The sequence below is a fragment of the Pelophylax lessonae genome (assembly GCF_965119305.1).
Source record: "Pelophylax lessonae genome assembly, chromosome: 4".
Lineage (NCBI taxonomy): Eukaryota > Metazoa > Chordata > Amphibia > Anura > Ranidae > Pelophylax > Pelophylax lessonae.
This window is the reverse complement of record NC_138771.1, coordinates 636,924,697-636,939,580: the sequence shown is the minus strand read 5'-3', so window position 1 is coordinate 636,939,580 and position 14,884 is coordinate 636,924,697. Positions and strand designations below refer to the sequence as shown.

Genomic DNA, 14,884 nt, shown 5'->3' with positions numbered 1-14,884 from the left:
GATGTTGATGTGTAACCAATAGACACTGGTATCCAAAAATCCAGAACAATTTTTTCCCCCTTCCAATTTCCACTGTCCCATTGATTACCTCTTTAACTGGGGAGTTTGAGGTCTCTCTTACCCCCTTTCCCATTTTTTGATATAGTCTAGCATCTGGAAGTTGATACCGCTACGGTTTTACTAACTATAGGCTTGCTTTGATTCTACACAGCCATTAATGTCTAAACCGCTGGCAACAAATGTGAGTACACCCCTAAGTGAAAATTTCCAAATTGGGCCCAATTAGTAATTTTCCCTCCCCGGTGTCATGTGACCCCTTAGTGTTACAAGGTCTCAGGTGTGAATGGGGGAGCAGGTGTGTTAAATTTGGTGTTATCTCTCTCACTCTCTCATACTGGTCACTGGAAGTTCAACATGGCACCTCATGGCAAACAACTCTCTGAGGATCTGAAATAAAGAATTGTTTCTCTACATAAAGATGGCCTAGGCTATAAGAAGATTGCCAAGACCCTGCAACTGAGCTGCAGCAGGGTGCCAGCATTGCTGCAGAGGTTGAAGGGGTGGGGGGTCAGCCTGTCAGTGCTCAGACCATACACCACACACTGTATCAAATTGGTCTGCATGGCTGTCGTCCCAGAAGGAAGTCTCTTCTAAAGATGAAGCACAAGAAAGTCCACAAACAGTTTGCTGAAGACAAGCAGACTAAGGACATGGATTACTGGAACCATGTCCTCTGGTCTGATGAGACTAAGATCAGGGGCGTAACTACAGGGGTTGCAGGGGTTGCAATCGCTATCGGGCCCCATGCTCCAGGGGGCCCGGTAGCAAACCAGTGGGTGAACTTCTAGGATCTCAAAGGTCACACTTGCGACCGGGCCCTGGCATTTCACCACTGTGGGGAGGCCCCAAGATTGCAGGAAGGGGGCCCACTGCAGAACTTGTGAAAGGATCCTGATGCGGGACCATAATAAAAGGCCATGCAATGAGATTAAAAAGCCCCAGGATTAGTGGGAAGAGCCCCGGGCTTGAAGGGAAGGGCCCCGGCCAGGGGGTCTGGGGGGCCCTTCATGGTTTCTTGCATCGGGGCCCTGAAGGTTCTAGTTACGCCTCTGACTAAGATTAACGTATTTGGTTCAGATGGTGTCAAGCGTGTGTGGCAGGCAGCAACCAGATGAGGAGTACAAAGACAAGTGTGTCTTGCCTACAGTCAAGCATGGTGGTGGGAGTGTCATGGTCTGGGGCTGCATGAGTGCTGCCCACACTGGGGAGCTACAGTTCATTGAGGGAACCATGAATGCCAACATGTACTGTGACATACTGAAGCAGAGCATGATCCTCTCCCTTTAGACACTGGGTCACAGGGCAATATTCAAACATGAGAATGACCCCAAACACACCTCCAAGACAATTACTTCCTTGCTAAAGAAGCTGAAGGTAAAGGTGATGAACTGACCAAACATGTCTCCAGATCTAAACCCTATTGAGCATCTGTGGGGCATCCACAAATGGAAGGTAGAGGAGACCAAGGTCTCTAACATCCACCAGCTCCGTGATGTCATCATGGAGGAGTGGAAGAGGACTCCAGTGGCAACCTGTGAAGCTCTGGTGAACTCCATGCCCAAGAGGGTTAAGGCAGTGCTGGAAAATAATGGTGGCCACACAAAATATTGACACTTTGGGACCAATTTAAACTTTTTTACTTAGGGGTGTACTCATATTTGTTGCCAGCGGTTTAGACATTAATGGCTGTGTGTTGAGTTATTTTGAGGGGAAAACAAATTGACAGTGTTATACAAGCTGTACACTCACTACTTTACATTGTAGTGAAGTGTCATTTCTTCAGTGTTGTCACATGAAAAGATAGAATAAAATATTTACAAAAATGTGAGGGGTATACTTATTTTTGTGAGATACTGTAGCTGTCTGCCCATAAGAATAAAGTGTTCTCCAGGGTCTGTTGTGGGCTCCGGCATGATTATCCTGTGTGTGGTGTGTGTCTATGGACATTCTTGTAGAGCTCACCTCCAAAAGGGCCGCTAATTTGTCCCAGGTTACTGTCCCTCAAGTACAGTGGGAGGCAGTCACATAGCAGCATCCACTTTCTGGCTCAATGAATAGTCTAGGGCAGGGGTGCTCAACCTTTTGAAGAGTGAGGGTCACTTAAGTGATTTGGTAACCACTCCCGGCCTCAATAAACTATGGGTTTTTTTTGTTCCCCAAACCGCAAATGTAAATGAGGCCTTACTGTCCTAAACCCCCTATAAGGCTGATTTCACACTGATGTGCTTAAGCTTAGCAGGACCACAGGAGCAACGCAGTGCATCTGCGGCTTTCCTGTGGGTTAGCTTTGCCATAGACTTCTATTACTTCTTGTGGGTGTGGTGCACTTTCTAAAAGCACACAAAACCTATAGGGTATTATAGAAGTCTACGGTTCAGTGCAGCTAACCCGCAGTAAACCTCCAGGTGCATTGAGCGGCACCCGCGGATCAGTGTGAAAGCAGAATAATAACTCTTTTTTATAAGTGCTAATATGCCCATTGCAAAAGTGCAGTGTATGTGATGTATAATACACTGGCCTTTTCCTTGTCCAGCTTCTGCTGGTATCTCTTTGCAGGCTGCTAGAAAGGTCCCAAGCAATATGCACTTGGTATCACTCCGTCTGAGACAGGAGCTGACAGGAAGCATCGGCTTTTGTGGCTCCTCCTCCCTTCACGGCCACCTGCTTCTTCAGCTGCCGGTGCCAGCTCCATGCACTCTGATGCTCTGGGATGGCGGGTGGGCAATCTGTTGATCACGATCTGGGCTTGATGATCCACCATTCCAGAGCATGGGCATGCACTTCTCTGGTTAAGGTTGTGGACCTCATCAGAGGGCCATGACTTGAGCACCCCTGGTCTATTGTTAAACACTTTGGATAGGGCAGGGAGCTACTCCAGAACACTGAACAATAATATGAGGACACTCTTCACTCCACAGCTACTTCTTAGAACAGTCCCTTCAACAATAGCTCAGGGAATGGACTGCCATGGGACACCATAAGCAATGTTCCAGGCCAGGCAAGACTTAGTAATAGTGCACCATGGGTTAACAGCAGCAACAGTCACCCAGATCCTGCACTCAGGTCTGTACTCACAAGTCCTTGGGTCTTGGATGCCTTCTGCAGTGTCAGACAGACATGTCCTTAGTGGACTCTCCAGACAGAACCCTAGGTGAAATTCCCCTTCTTTATCTTCACAGGTTCTTAGTAAATAGGCCCCCCAAGGTTTAGCATAGCTGGGACCTCGATGAGCACCTGGCAAGTATCAGCTAGGCTTTCTGGGAGGACAGCAGCCCTCCAGGCTGAGAACTTCTCCTCCTGGACAAGCCAGGGCAGCCACAGGCTTCAGACTATTAATGTTCACTACTAACCACCATCTGGACACCCTCCCCCAGGGATTGGCTGAGACAACATAAATATTCAGCTGCTGATTTGCTTCATCCAGCCAACTACATTCTAGAATCCTCCAGAAGGCAGGGGGAAACAATCAAACCTGCAGCCAGTGAAAACCAAAACAACCCAAAGCAATCACACACTGCTTCACTGAGTACAGAGGAGCTCAGAAATAACTAAATTTACCTGACAGCCTAGCACCTACCTTAGTAGGGTGCTACACTAACAATTATATGCATCTCTGAAGGTCTGAAGTAGCGTTAAACTGTGCTTTTGCATGGTCAAGGCACATGAATACTGGATGTGGCTGGGGTGCATCGGGAACACACAGGAGTGAGAACACTGGATATGGCTCAAGTGCACAGGGAAGACATTGCTACAGGAAAGTTGAATGTGGTTGGGGTGCACAGGGAACACATTCAAATCCTAACAGGTACTCGGAACTCGGACCAGGGGCCTGAGGCCAGCAATGCTACTTATTGTCCAGGAAAACATTGCTAGTGCTATTGCTGAGCACAACCTAAATAGTGGTGATGATTGACAGACTGGGTGGGAACTACCTGGGAAACTGATATGTTAATCAACAGGTGAGTTCCGGGTTCACCTAAAACTCCAGAGTTTAAACACATGTCTGTTGGACTACAGGTAACAACAAGTCAGGCTTTCCTATCTGAGGAACTAGCAACAGGTAAGCCTTGCACCTCACTAGAACTTCAGGCGATAGATCAGTTTTGTGGCTGATCTGTGACAATGAGGGGGCTACGTGCTGCTCTGGCAGCTCTGCTGTCCTACACCATTATCTTTGTTGGCCATGGCAAATTCAGTCTGGTTTATTCTCCTTGGAAACTGATGTAAAAGGTTTAATCACCTCTGTAAAATATTGTAGAACCTTTTACTACTGATAAATGAATACAATGAATATTTTTCATTTCAAATGTTTTCATACATTAAATCAATGGGGACATAAATCCTTTAACCACTTTACCACCGGAGGATTTTGCTGTCTTACGTCTGGGCCACTTTTTGCGATTCGGCACTGCGCGATTTTAACTGACAATTGCGCGGTCACCCGTACCCAAACGAAATTTACGTCCTTTTTTCCCCACAAACAGAGCTTTCTTTTGGTGGTATTTGATCACCTGTGCGATTTTTACTTTTTGCGCTATAAACAAAAAAAGAGCGACAATTTTGAAAAAATAACAATATTTTTCACATTTTTTTATATGAAGTTCCCCCCCAAAAAAATGTAAAAATCAAATTTTTTTTATCATTTTAGGCCAATTTGTTTTCTGCTACATATTTTTGGTAAAAAAAATCGCAATAAGCGTATTTTGATTGGTTTGCGCAAAAGTTATTGCGTTTACTAACTAAGGGAAAGATTTCTGTCGTTTTTGGTGTTTTTTTTTTTAAGTAATGGTAATGGCGGCGATCTGCGATTTTTTTTGCGGGACTGCGACATTGCGGCGGACAGATCGGACCCTTGACTGACATTTTTGACACTTTTGGGGGTACCAGTGACATTACTACAGTAATCAGTGCTATAAATATGCAATGTTACTGTAAAAATGACACTGGCAGGGAAGGGGTTAATTTTTATTGGTGATCAAGGGGTTAATGTATGCCTGGTGCTTACTGACATGTGTGGGGGGAGGGGACTATGTGACACAAGGACAGATTGCAGGTTCAGCTATGCTGAACCCTGCAATCTGACCCTGCCTGTCACTTAGGAGATCCGCCCGCTTGTGTTTACACAAGCGGGCGGATCTCCACACTCGATTCCCCGACGATCGGGGAAGAGCAGCGGCGATCGCCGCCGCTCCTCCCCTGGCCCAACTCCAGCTGTGACTGAATACAGCGAGAGCGAGCCTCCAGCGGCGCGCACGCCGAGAAAGGGGAATGTCTGGGTACGTAGGTCTGCGTCGCCAGACGTTATCAAGCCACTTTGCCGCAGTAGAGCTCTAGTGAGCAGCGGCAAAGTGGTTAAGTTTAAGGCCCCTTTCACACTAGTGCGACTTGTCCCGCGATTTTGGACCGCAAAATCGCATGACAAGTCATTTTCCATTATTTTCAATGAGCCCCATTCATATCAGTGCGTTTTGAAGTCGCACCGACTTCAAAGTAGTTCCTGCACTACACTTTGGCACGATTTAAATGTGTTTTGAGGTATATAGCCCTGAGCCAATGCTCAAAATCGCGTCAAAATCGTGGCAAAGTCGCGTCGCAAAATAGCGGTAAAATCGCGTCGCATACGTGTGAAAGGGGCCTTAGCCTGAGAAAGGTTCTGCAGTTATGCTCACTTAGAAAATGTAGTTAGCACTCTGACTCTGTATGGGAGGTAGAAGCTTAAGGTCTGAGACCCCGGGCATTTAACTGGAGGCCCTGGGCCAGTGAACAGCTTACAGTGCCTGCCAACGCTCATGGTTCAAAAGGTTTTCTTTACTTTACGTTTAGATTGTATTAGCTCCATTGTTGCCGACCCAGCCATTACCATACACATTTGAATGTGGATAACTTTGGAGGAAAATCTAGTAATTGCGGATTTTTTATTATTTGAGTATCTGTTTTGTGACTACAGATCAGGTAAGCTACAAAAATCTGTTTTATTTTAATACATAAGTAATAAAAAAGTAGGTGCATTTAGGGTAAGTTAATAGTTTCTATTAATGTTATATTTTCTACACCAAGGACTTTCTAAAATATATTTTTATTTAGACAATATTTTATTTAAATCCTGAGCACTGCCTAAAAGTCTGCAGTCAACAGTCCACTGACAATACATAATGATTAATCAATTTTGTCTCTTTATTTAATTGGGGTTATTTTTCCCTTGGCTCTAAGAAACAAGAATATAAACAGCTGCGAGGAATAAGGTTAATATTTATTATGATTCTAGTGCTGTTGCTGTACCAAGTACAACATTTCTAGAAATTTTACATAGAAATATTTTAATCAGGAATCCATTGGTCTTACACTTCTTCTGTCCATTTTATTTCTAAAGCAAATGCATTTTATTCAAACTTCTAGAATAATTCTGTTTAATATCATGCATAAACATATTTTTATTTTTTGCATAAAAGCAAATAATGGTAAATAGATTTATTACTCTTATTAGCTGAATATCTAAATAATTACACATACTTTTGTTCCATTTATCTTTCACTTTTTTTTCACAGTTATATGTGGTATATATTATAATTTTATATTTTTTTATTATGTATACTTTTTTTCTGGGATCTTTAGGGCATTTGTTTCTTCCACAGTTTCAGAAACATGCAGCCACAAAAATTCTATATTATTATACTTAAATAGACAATTTGGGTTCCCCATGGGGGTGGGACTTTATAGGCACAATGTAGTAGTACTACCAAAAGGTTAAGTTTAAAATTTGTTTTATTACATAGATACAAATCACAAAAACAATAATAATGTCTTGATAAAAACATTTTAGCAAGCAATATGTAACATGTGCAAGATTAATGAACTCAACCATCCAATCCAGATAAAGTACCCGACGCGTTTCGAGGTTTGTCACCTCTTCATCAGGGATAACTCTGGAGTGTTGTTATGGTTGGTTGCACATCAGATTAACAGAAGGCTTGCTGCATTAAAAACAGGGAAAAGGTTGAACCCAACCGGTGCTGTATATTCATGGAGTAGGATCTATATAGATATTGGTGTCCCAGATATAAAGGGCTGGTGAGAAATGCATCCGCAGTGCACAACCCACCGCCGGGAGAAGGAGCTCATATGTCATCTCGATTTCATGTTGTTTACTCAGCATCTAGTTCTGGCATGATTTGATCTCATTCGCTTTGCTAAGCACCTTTGGACTCCAGTTGTTCCGAGTGCACTGCGGATGCATTTCTCACCAGCCCTTTATATCTGGGACACCAATATCTATATAGATCCTACTCCATGAATATACAGCACCGGTTGGGTTCAACCTTTTCCCTGTTTTTAATGCAGCAAGCCTTCTGTTAATCTGATGTGCAACCAACCATAACAACACTCCAGAGTTATCGCTGATGAAGAGGTGACAAACCTTGAAACGCGTCGGGTACTTTATCTGGATTGGATGGTTGAGTTCATTAATCTTGCACATGTTACATATTGCTTGCTAAAGTGTTTTTATCAAGACATTATTATTGTTTTTGTGATTTGTATCTATGTAATAAAACAAATTTTAAACTTAACCTTTTAGTAGTACTACTACATTGTGCCTATAACGTCCCACCCCCAGGGGAACCCAAATTGTCTATTTACAGTTAAGGGATGTGGCACACCTTTTTGAGGACCACAGCGGGAACACACACAATATTATTATATTTAGATTTTTGATGCAATGGGCAGAGAGAGAATGTTACACAGCATCTACTTTAATGAGTAAAATAATGCCATTCTGCTGATGACCACGTGAAGTGGTCTGTGTGTGCTGTGGTTGCGCTGCATTATAGGAAATGTAGATTACATTTTTACAACTGCAGTATGCTGAAATAAATGAGAACTTTGGAGGTTTGTTTACATTGTTGCTCAAAATGGCTCAGAATCGCTCTATATGTGAATATCATTTTATGCAGATTATTTACATTTGCAACCATGTAGCAATAAAAAAAAAAGAAGTATAAACAAAATTAAAAAATTATATGATTTTACCTAGGGGTATTCTAATCAGTTAAAGTATTACTATAGGCAAAACTTTCTCTCTTTTTTTTTTTGGACAGAGTGGAGAACATCTATGGGGTTTTTATTGCAATCTGTAACCCTGTTGGGAAGATTCATCCTCTTTATTTGTCCTGTTTACCATTATCATTAAAAGTGAAAGTAAAACAAAATCCCAAATTTTGGGCTGCCTCCAGAAAAGTAATAGAGGGAAAATCTTCCGATAGGGACACTAAGGGGTCCCCAAAGGATTCCCTTAATTTGCAGGGATTTACTCTCACTTCCTGTTTGGCTATGGGACAGGAAGTTAAGGGAAATCTCTGAGATGGGACAAAAAAAATCTGACAGGGGTTATAACGCTCCCTTGCTCTACCCAAAATGAATAAAAAAAGTTTTTCCTATAGTTCTACTTTAATACCAGGCTAGGTAGATTCTACAGAAGTGATTTATTGGGCTCTTGTGAACAGAGCGCCTATAGCTCTCACTCCTCAGTTTTTCAGGCGGACCGGATCGGATGCTCCATCCCTATGGGGCAGCGGGTGTCAGCGGAGACATCTCCTGTACGTGAAATCCAGACGCAAGGAAACCCTATTTTCCATCCGTCTGGAGGATCGGATTGGATGGGATCGGATGAGAACTGACAGGCGGTTTGTTACCATCCAATCTCCCCATAGAGGACAGTGGGGATCTGACAGCTCCATCTCTGCACACAGAGCAGAGACAGAGCTGTCAACAGCCTGCTCAGCGAGGATTGGTGGATCGATCCCCCGCTAAGCAGAAAGGACTCCGTCGGGCGGTGCAACCGTGTGTGAAAGGGGCCTAAAGCATGTAAGGGAGGGATGAGTTTGTGCTGATTAGGGTTGTATAAGGGGTTAACAACTAGTTAAAGCGGAGTTCCGGCCACAAAATCGACATAATCGATTTTGTGGCCACCCGCTTGCTTTTCGGCACGATTTTTTATTTTTTTTTACTTACCTTGTTATTGTAGAAAAATATACTCACCTTTCTTCCACTTCCCCCCTCGGCGGCCGCGGCCCGCGCCGTCACTTCCGGTTTGCAATGATTCCTGGGAGCTGAACGTCATCGCTCCCAGGAATCAATGTGCCGACACCGGCCCCGCTCGTCACTTCCGGTGCGGCGCCGCATTCCCTGCTAAACAGCTTCTGGGCATGCCCAGAAGCTGTGGAGGAATGCGGCGCCCCACCAGAAGTGACGAGTGGGGCCGGTGATGGCGCATTCTGAGAGAAGAGGACACGGAAGAGGACGCAGAAGAGGATCACGCTGGCTTCAGCTGCCCACATCCGAGATGGCAGCGCTGGAGAAGAAATTTTAAAGGTGAGTATTTCTTCTTGCAGGTAAGTGCGACCCGGGACAGTACAGAGGCTATCCATTGTGGAATGTACTAGCCCTGACTGTCCCGGGGGTATTTTTATTGAAAAAAAATTTTCATGGCCGGAACTCCGCTTTAAACAGAACATTAAAAAATATATGGTTTTTTTGCCAGGTTGCTTTTTCTTAGGGGATACCCCTTAGTATGAAGGTCATTAAATGGTTACAAGCCCTATTATTTGTTATTCCATTATAGTATATTTTGTATGGGCTTAATTCTTCAACTTGAAAGTCAGGAGTCAGAGGGCACCTGATGTCTGACAATTACTGCCCCTGCCAACAGCCTGAGCTCACAGACTGGGGTGATTTAAATTAGCTGAGTGGTTGCCAACTTACAAGGTTTAGGGTGCCTCAATTGCAGGCCCTTTTTAACATCTTTATTAATGCAAACATACTGTACATTTTGTACAGATTGCTTTTATGATATTTTAGTTGCAGACGTGCTGGACCTATTTAATCCAGAGAGCCCAGCACTAGCTTTGCATTTATTGACTGTTCCTTTGGATAGAAAAAATAGATGGGTTTCATTTCTGCTTCAGTTGATGAAGGAGAAGTGTGTTCCATCTCTGACCCCTCCTTTTAGGTCTATTCACAGAGACCTGAAACTAGACTCTCACCACCTCTTTGTCAATGGTGGTAAATATGAATTTATATTTCTCAATTGCCTGACTAAGAAGAAATGTAGCAAGGTTTCCAGGCCTATGGCCTGATGTGGGTCTGCCATTAGTACCGGTAATCTCTCCAGCCCATGTGAGCTGTGACCCTGGGTGTGACAACTGAAGCAGCGACAACTCCGGCATCTTTGTTTGTGGTTTTTATTGGAATAAAGGGGATGGGGAAGGGAATGAGTGGGATACTCCTTGAGGCTTAACTAATTACAATTGGGACTTTACTTCTTAAATGCCCGTTGGCGCTTCCTTGACGCCAGCCGGCGCCAGCCAACACTCACTGACACTGAGAACACTCTGTAGAACAGAAGAAGTGCTGAATCCGCGACTTATAGTCCAGAAGATCCAAGACTGAGAACTGTAGAACTCCTGACACTGTTGTACTGTGAAAGTCACTGAATACTCTCCCCCGCCTGGCACAGCTTGAGGTAGTATATAGTAGAGCTCTCTATAGCTGTCACTTTAACTGGCACGCTCTGTGCAATTCAGGGCCCAAACTGCAGGTGCCCCTTTTGGCCTTGAATTCTTCAGGGTCAACTGACTATGTACCCCCTCTGTAGCTTCAGGGTCCTCAACCTAGGTACCCCCTTTACAGCTAGCTGACACTGGATCCCAGAATCTCTCCCGGAGTGGTCCCCTCTAACTTCAGGCAGACCCCCAGGGGCAATCCACAGTACTCACGACCTGTGTAGGCTTTCCTGGGACTGGACCCCTCTCTCTCTCTCTCCGCAGGTTCTCGGCACACCGGATCCCCTCAGCTCAGCTCAGCACTCTCTGGATTCTCAGGCGACACCCTGAGACATCCACCTTCCTCAGACAGGAGGAGAGACAGCCGCACTCTCCTTCCTGGGACTCTGCTCCCGCCAAAGACCCCGTGCCACGCACTTCCCCCCAAACTTATACCCACTCCCAGAATCCTTTGCAACATAATCTGCTTTCTGGGGTAGTTACAAGCGGGGATGTGTCCCCGGATTGGGCTTCCCACACTGCCCTATGAGAATCCTCTCACAGGAGCCAGTGGGGATACTTCTCCCCTCAGCAGGCACATCTGGAAGCCCTGACACCCTAGCTAAACAAATCACAGCCCTGCTGTTGGGCAGACAAGGCCCACTATAGTTTTACCTAGCACCTTTCTGTAGGGTGCTACACCAAGAAAAAACTAGAATGTGTATTTTTACTCCTAAATACAGGTTTAAAGAATTGGGACGCCTGCCTTTACACGCACATGAATTTTAATGGTGTCCCAGTCTTAGTCCGTAGGGTTCAATATTGAGTTGGCCCACCCTTTGCAGCTATAACAGCTTCAACTCTTCTGGGAAGGCTGTCCACAAGGTTTAGGAGTGTGTCTATGGAAATGTTTGACCATGCTCCCAATTTTGTGGGAACAGTTTGGGGATGGCCCCTTCCTGTTCCAACATGACTGCCCACCAGTGCACAAAGCAAGGTCCATAAAGACATGGATGAGCGAGTTTGGGGTGGAGGAACTTGACTGGCCTGCACAGAGTCCTGACCTCAAATCGATATAACACCTTTGGGATGAATTAAAGCGGAGACTATGAGCCAGGCCTTCTCTTTCAACATCAGTGCCTGACCTCACAAATGCCCTTCTGGAAGAATGGTCAAACATTCCCATAGACACACTCCTTGTGGACAGCCTTCCCAGAAGAGTTGAAGCTGTTATAGCTGCAAAGGGTGGGCAAACTCTATATTGAACCCTACGGACTAAGACTTGGATGCCCGTTAAAGTTCATGTGAGTGTGGTTTTTTTTTTAAAGTCCAACTTCAGCTTAGCCCCCATCCTCCCTAATTCCCTAATTCCCAAACCCTCACCACTGTCATTTGAAAAAAATTGCAGCATACATACTATAATTCTAGGAGTCTTCTGGCCATGTTCATGCCAAACAGAGTTATTTTTTCTACTCCTCTAGCACAGGTTGTCTCACCAATTTTTGTATCATAATTTATTTTATTTTATTTTATTAGTAATGAAAGTTAACTTTTATAGGAGATGAACCATTCATGGAGAGAGTGCCACCAACATCTCCTCCTGCAAATGACTTTCCCACCTGTCACATGTACACACTTACAACAGGCTGCTAGAGAAACCTTTGTTACCGTTGGTAATCACTTGTATTTTCACACTGTATTACTTCTTAAACTGCTTGTCTTCATACCCCAGTGTGTTCAACTGACCTGAGCTGTAGGCTATGTCTGCTGGTTACTTGCATTACACTCCTTGAATGACTTCAGACCAGGCAGGGACAGAGTTTCAAAGGCTTTACTGAAAAACTTGGTCAATCCAGATAACATTAATAACAGTCTTTTCCTAGCATCCCTAGGCATGATATCTGCTCCAGCATTCCTGCATGGGATAGAGTCCACTGTGGCAGAATGCCAGCATTGGTGTCTTGTAGCACTCAGTGGTCCCTTACTCTGTAGATGCCCTTTATCCATAGGTACTCCAGTTTTGGCTGAAGGCCATGAGGAAGGACGCCTGTAACAGCGACATGTCAGGTAATATGTGCACTTTCTCATTCACTCTTTCATTCCCCTGAATCTGACCCCTGTCCCATTTTTATACGGTACAGGACCAGTGGGACGGACCCAAGAAAGCCCGCCAAGAAAGAACCGGGAAAACATATTAACACTAACTCTCCCGGCTGGGGCAGCATAAAACTCAACCTGCTTGCATACTCCTCTAGTACTGGGTGCACAGTTCTACATATAATTGTACTCATCTTGTGACTAGAAAACTCATCAGCCTAGAAAATTACGGACCACCAATGGAGGAGGCGTATGTAGAGGACGGCACTGAAGTTTGGAGAGAGTTTTTTTCTAAACTTTGCATGAAATGCAGCGGGGAACGAACGGAAAGTAGATAAAGCCCTAAAGGTGAATGTGGGCTTTAGGTTCTATCTTTTGATCTCCAGGTGATGGCTATAAAAAATCAAACAGCGGTCACAGAATTTTTCCTCTTGGGTTTCGGAGACCTTCAAGATCTAAAAATCCTGCTCTTTGTCTTCCTTCTGGTCATTTACATCATGGCTCTTATAGGAAACACCCTTGTTGTCATTTTGGTTATTGTCAGCAAGAATCTTCATTCTCCCATGTATGTCTTTCTGAGCCAGCTGTCCTTGTCTGAGATCCTATTCACCAGCAATATTCAGCCCAATATGTTATGGTTGACACTGGAAGGTGGTGGAAAAATATCCATTACCAGATGTTTTTTCAATTTCTGTCTGCTAGCGGTATGTGGAATCACTCAGTGTCTGCTTTTATTCTCCATGTCCCTCGACCGATATGTGGCCATTTGTAAGCCATTACATTATACTGTCATTATGACATCTAGACTTCAACTTCAGATTGTCACTTTATGTTGGTCAATGGGATTCATTCTGTCACTTGTCCTCTATGCTTTGTTGCATCAGTTAGAATTCTGTGGTCCAGATACCATTAACCATTTCTTCTGTGATGTTGCTCCTGTTTTAGAACTTTCATGTTCTGATATTTCTTCTGTTAAACTGCTCACTTCAATGGTGTCAACTCCTTTCCTTGTCTGTCCATTTGTGTTTATTGTTGCCACCTATATTTTTATCTTTCACACCGCCCTAAAGATCCCATCCTCCATCAGGAGACAAAAGGCCTTCTCTACCTGCAGCTCCCACCTCACTGTAGTTTGCCTCTACTTTGGAAGTTTGGCATCTGTATATATTTTTTCACCAAAAAGCAGTTCCTCCAATACAAACAAGTACCTGTCTTTGATATATATCTCGGCGACTCCATTTGTCAACCCGCTGATCTACAGCTTGAGGAACCAGGATATTAGAGGGGCTTTTACAAAATACGTTCATATTTTGGGTGCATGCTAAATGAAATAGAGAATTTTCAAGCTGATTTCTTTACCAAATGGCCAACTATAAAGATAGTAAAAATATATACTCCAATAGGTGTATATCCCTCGCGCCTGTGGATGACCTATCTGGGGATGCGTGGGTTAAATAAATAAATAAATAAGGTGGGCAAGGGGTAGTGAAAGCAGATGCTATAGGATAAAGATATGAGTGAGAAGTTTAAAACCCCAAAAAAACTACTGGGATTAATATAGCGCTTGCTAATAATTATTCAGGGGTGAGCAATTCCTTGTTCATACCCTGGATAATAAAATTGGCAATCAAGTGGTATAAAAATATATATATATAACTTTGTGTATAGATCACACAGCTAAATAGTAGTGAACCCGTGATGTTCACAATTGGTGTACATGAAATAGAAATACACATCAACCTTAAATAAATACTTTGGTTAACATAAAGTGCAGAAATAGTGCCAAAATTAGTGCAAAAAATGTCCCAATAAACAGTTCATAAGTGACTTTGTGCGTGGGTAAAAATTTTCAGTGCCAGGTAAAGGAAAGTGCAGGTGCTTAGTGTTGGGTCCTCCAATAGTCCAACTGCTGGTAAATTGGGCGTGACTTGAAATAATGGGGGTTTGCACTCACCAGAGATAGTGGGTCTTAAATACCTTATGGTAGAAAGACCTTTTGGGCTTGTGGCTTCCTGAGCCTAGGAGGTGACTGCTGAGCCTTGTAGTTCCCTGTGGTCCGGGGTCGCTCCCTTGGGTATAATCGATCCTCCAAGTCCAATATTTAGGGAAAAATAAAAGTGGTCCAATAGTGCAGTACCATTAAAAAGTAGCTTTTATTGAATAGTGATGATGAATAGTACATAAAAGTTTAA

The 14,884-nt window shown here is 43.8% G+C and overlaps 1 protein-coding gene and 1 long non-coding RNA gene across 2 annotated transcripts in view; one reads left to right on the top strand and one right to left on the bottom strand.

Moving 5' to 3' along the window:
- Positions 1–14,884, bottom strand: part of LOC309552384 — an 879,384-nt gene that overhangs the window by 795,079 nt on the left and 69,421 nt on the right. The gene's annotated exons all lie outside the window — the stretch shown is intronic.
- On the top strand, positions 13,082–14,017 carry LOC309554711 (olfactory receptor 2AP1-like; the record flags this gene model as incomplete). Its single annotated transcript, XM_082256414.1, has 1 exon — positions 13,082–14,017. The coding sequence occupies one exon, from the start codon at positions 13,082–13,084 to the stop codon at positions 14,015–14,017; it is 936 nt and encodes a 311-aa protein (XP_082112540.1).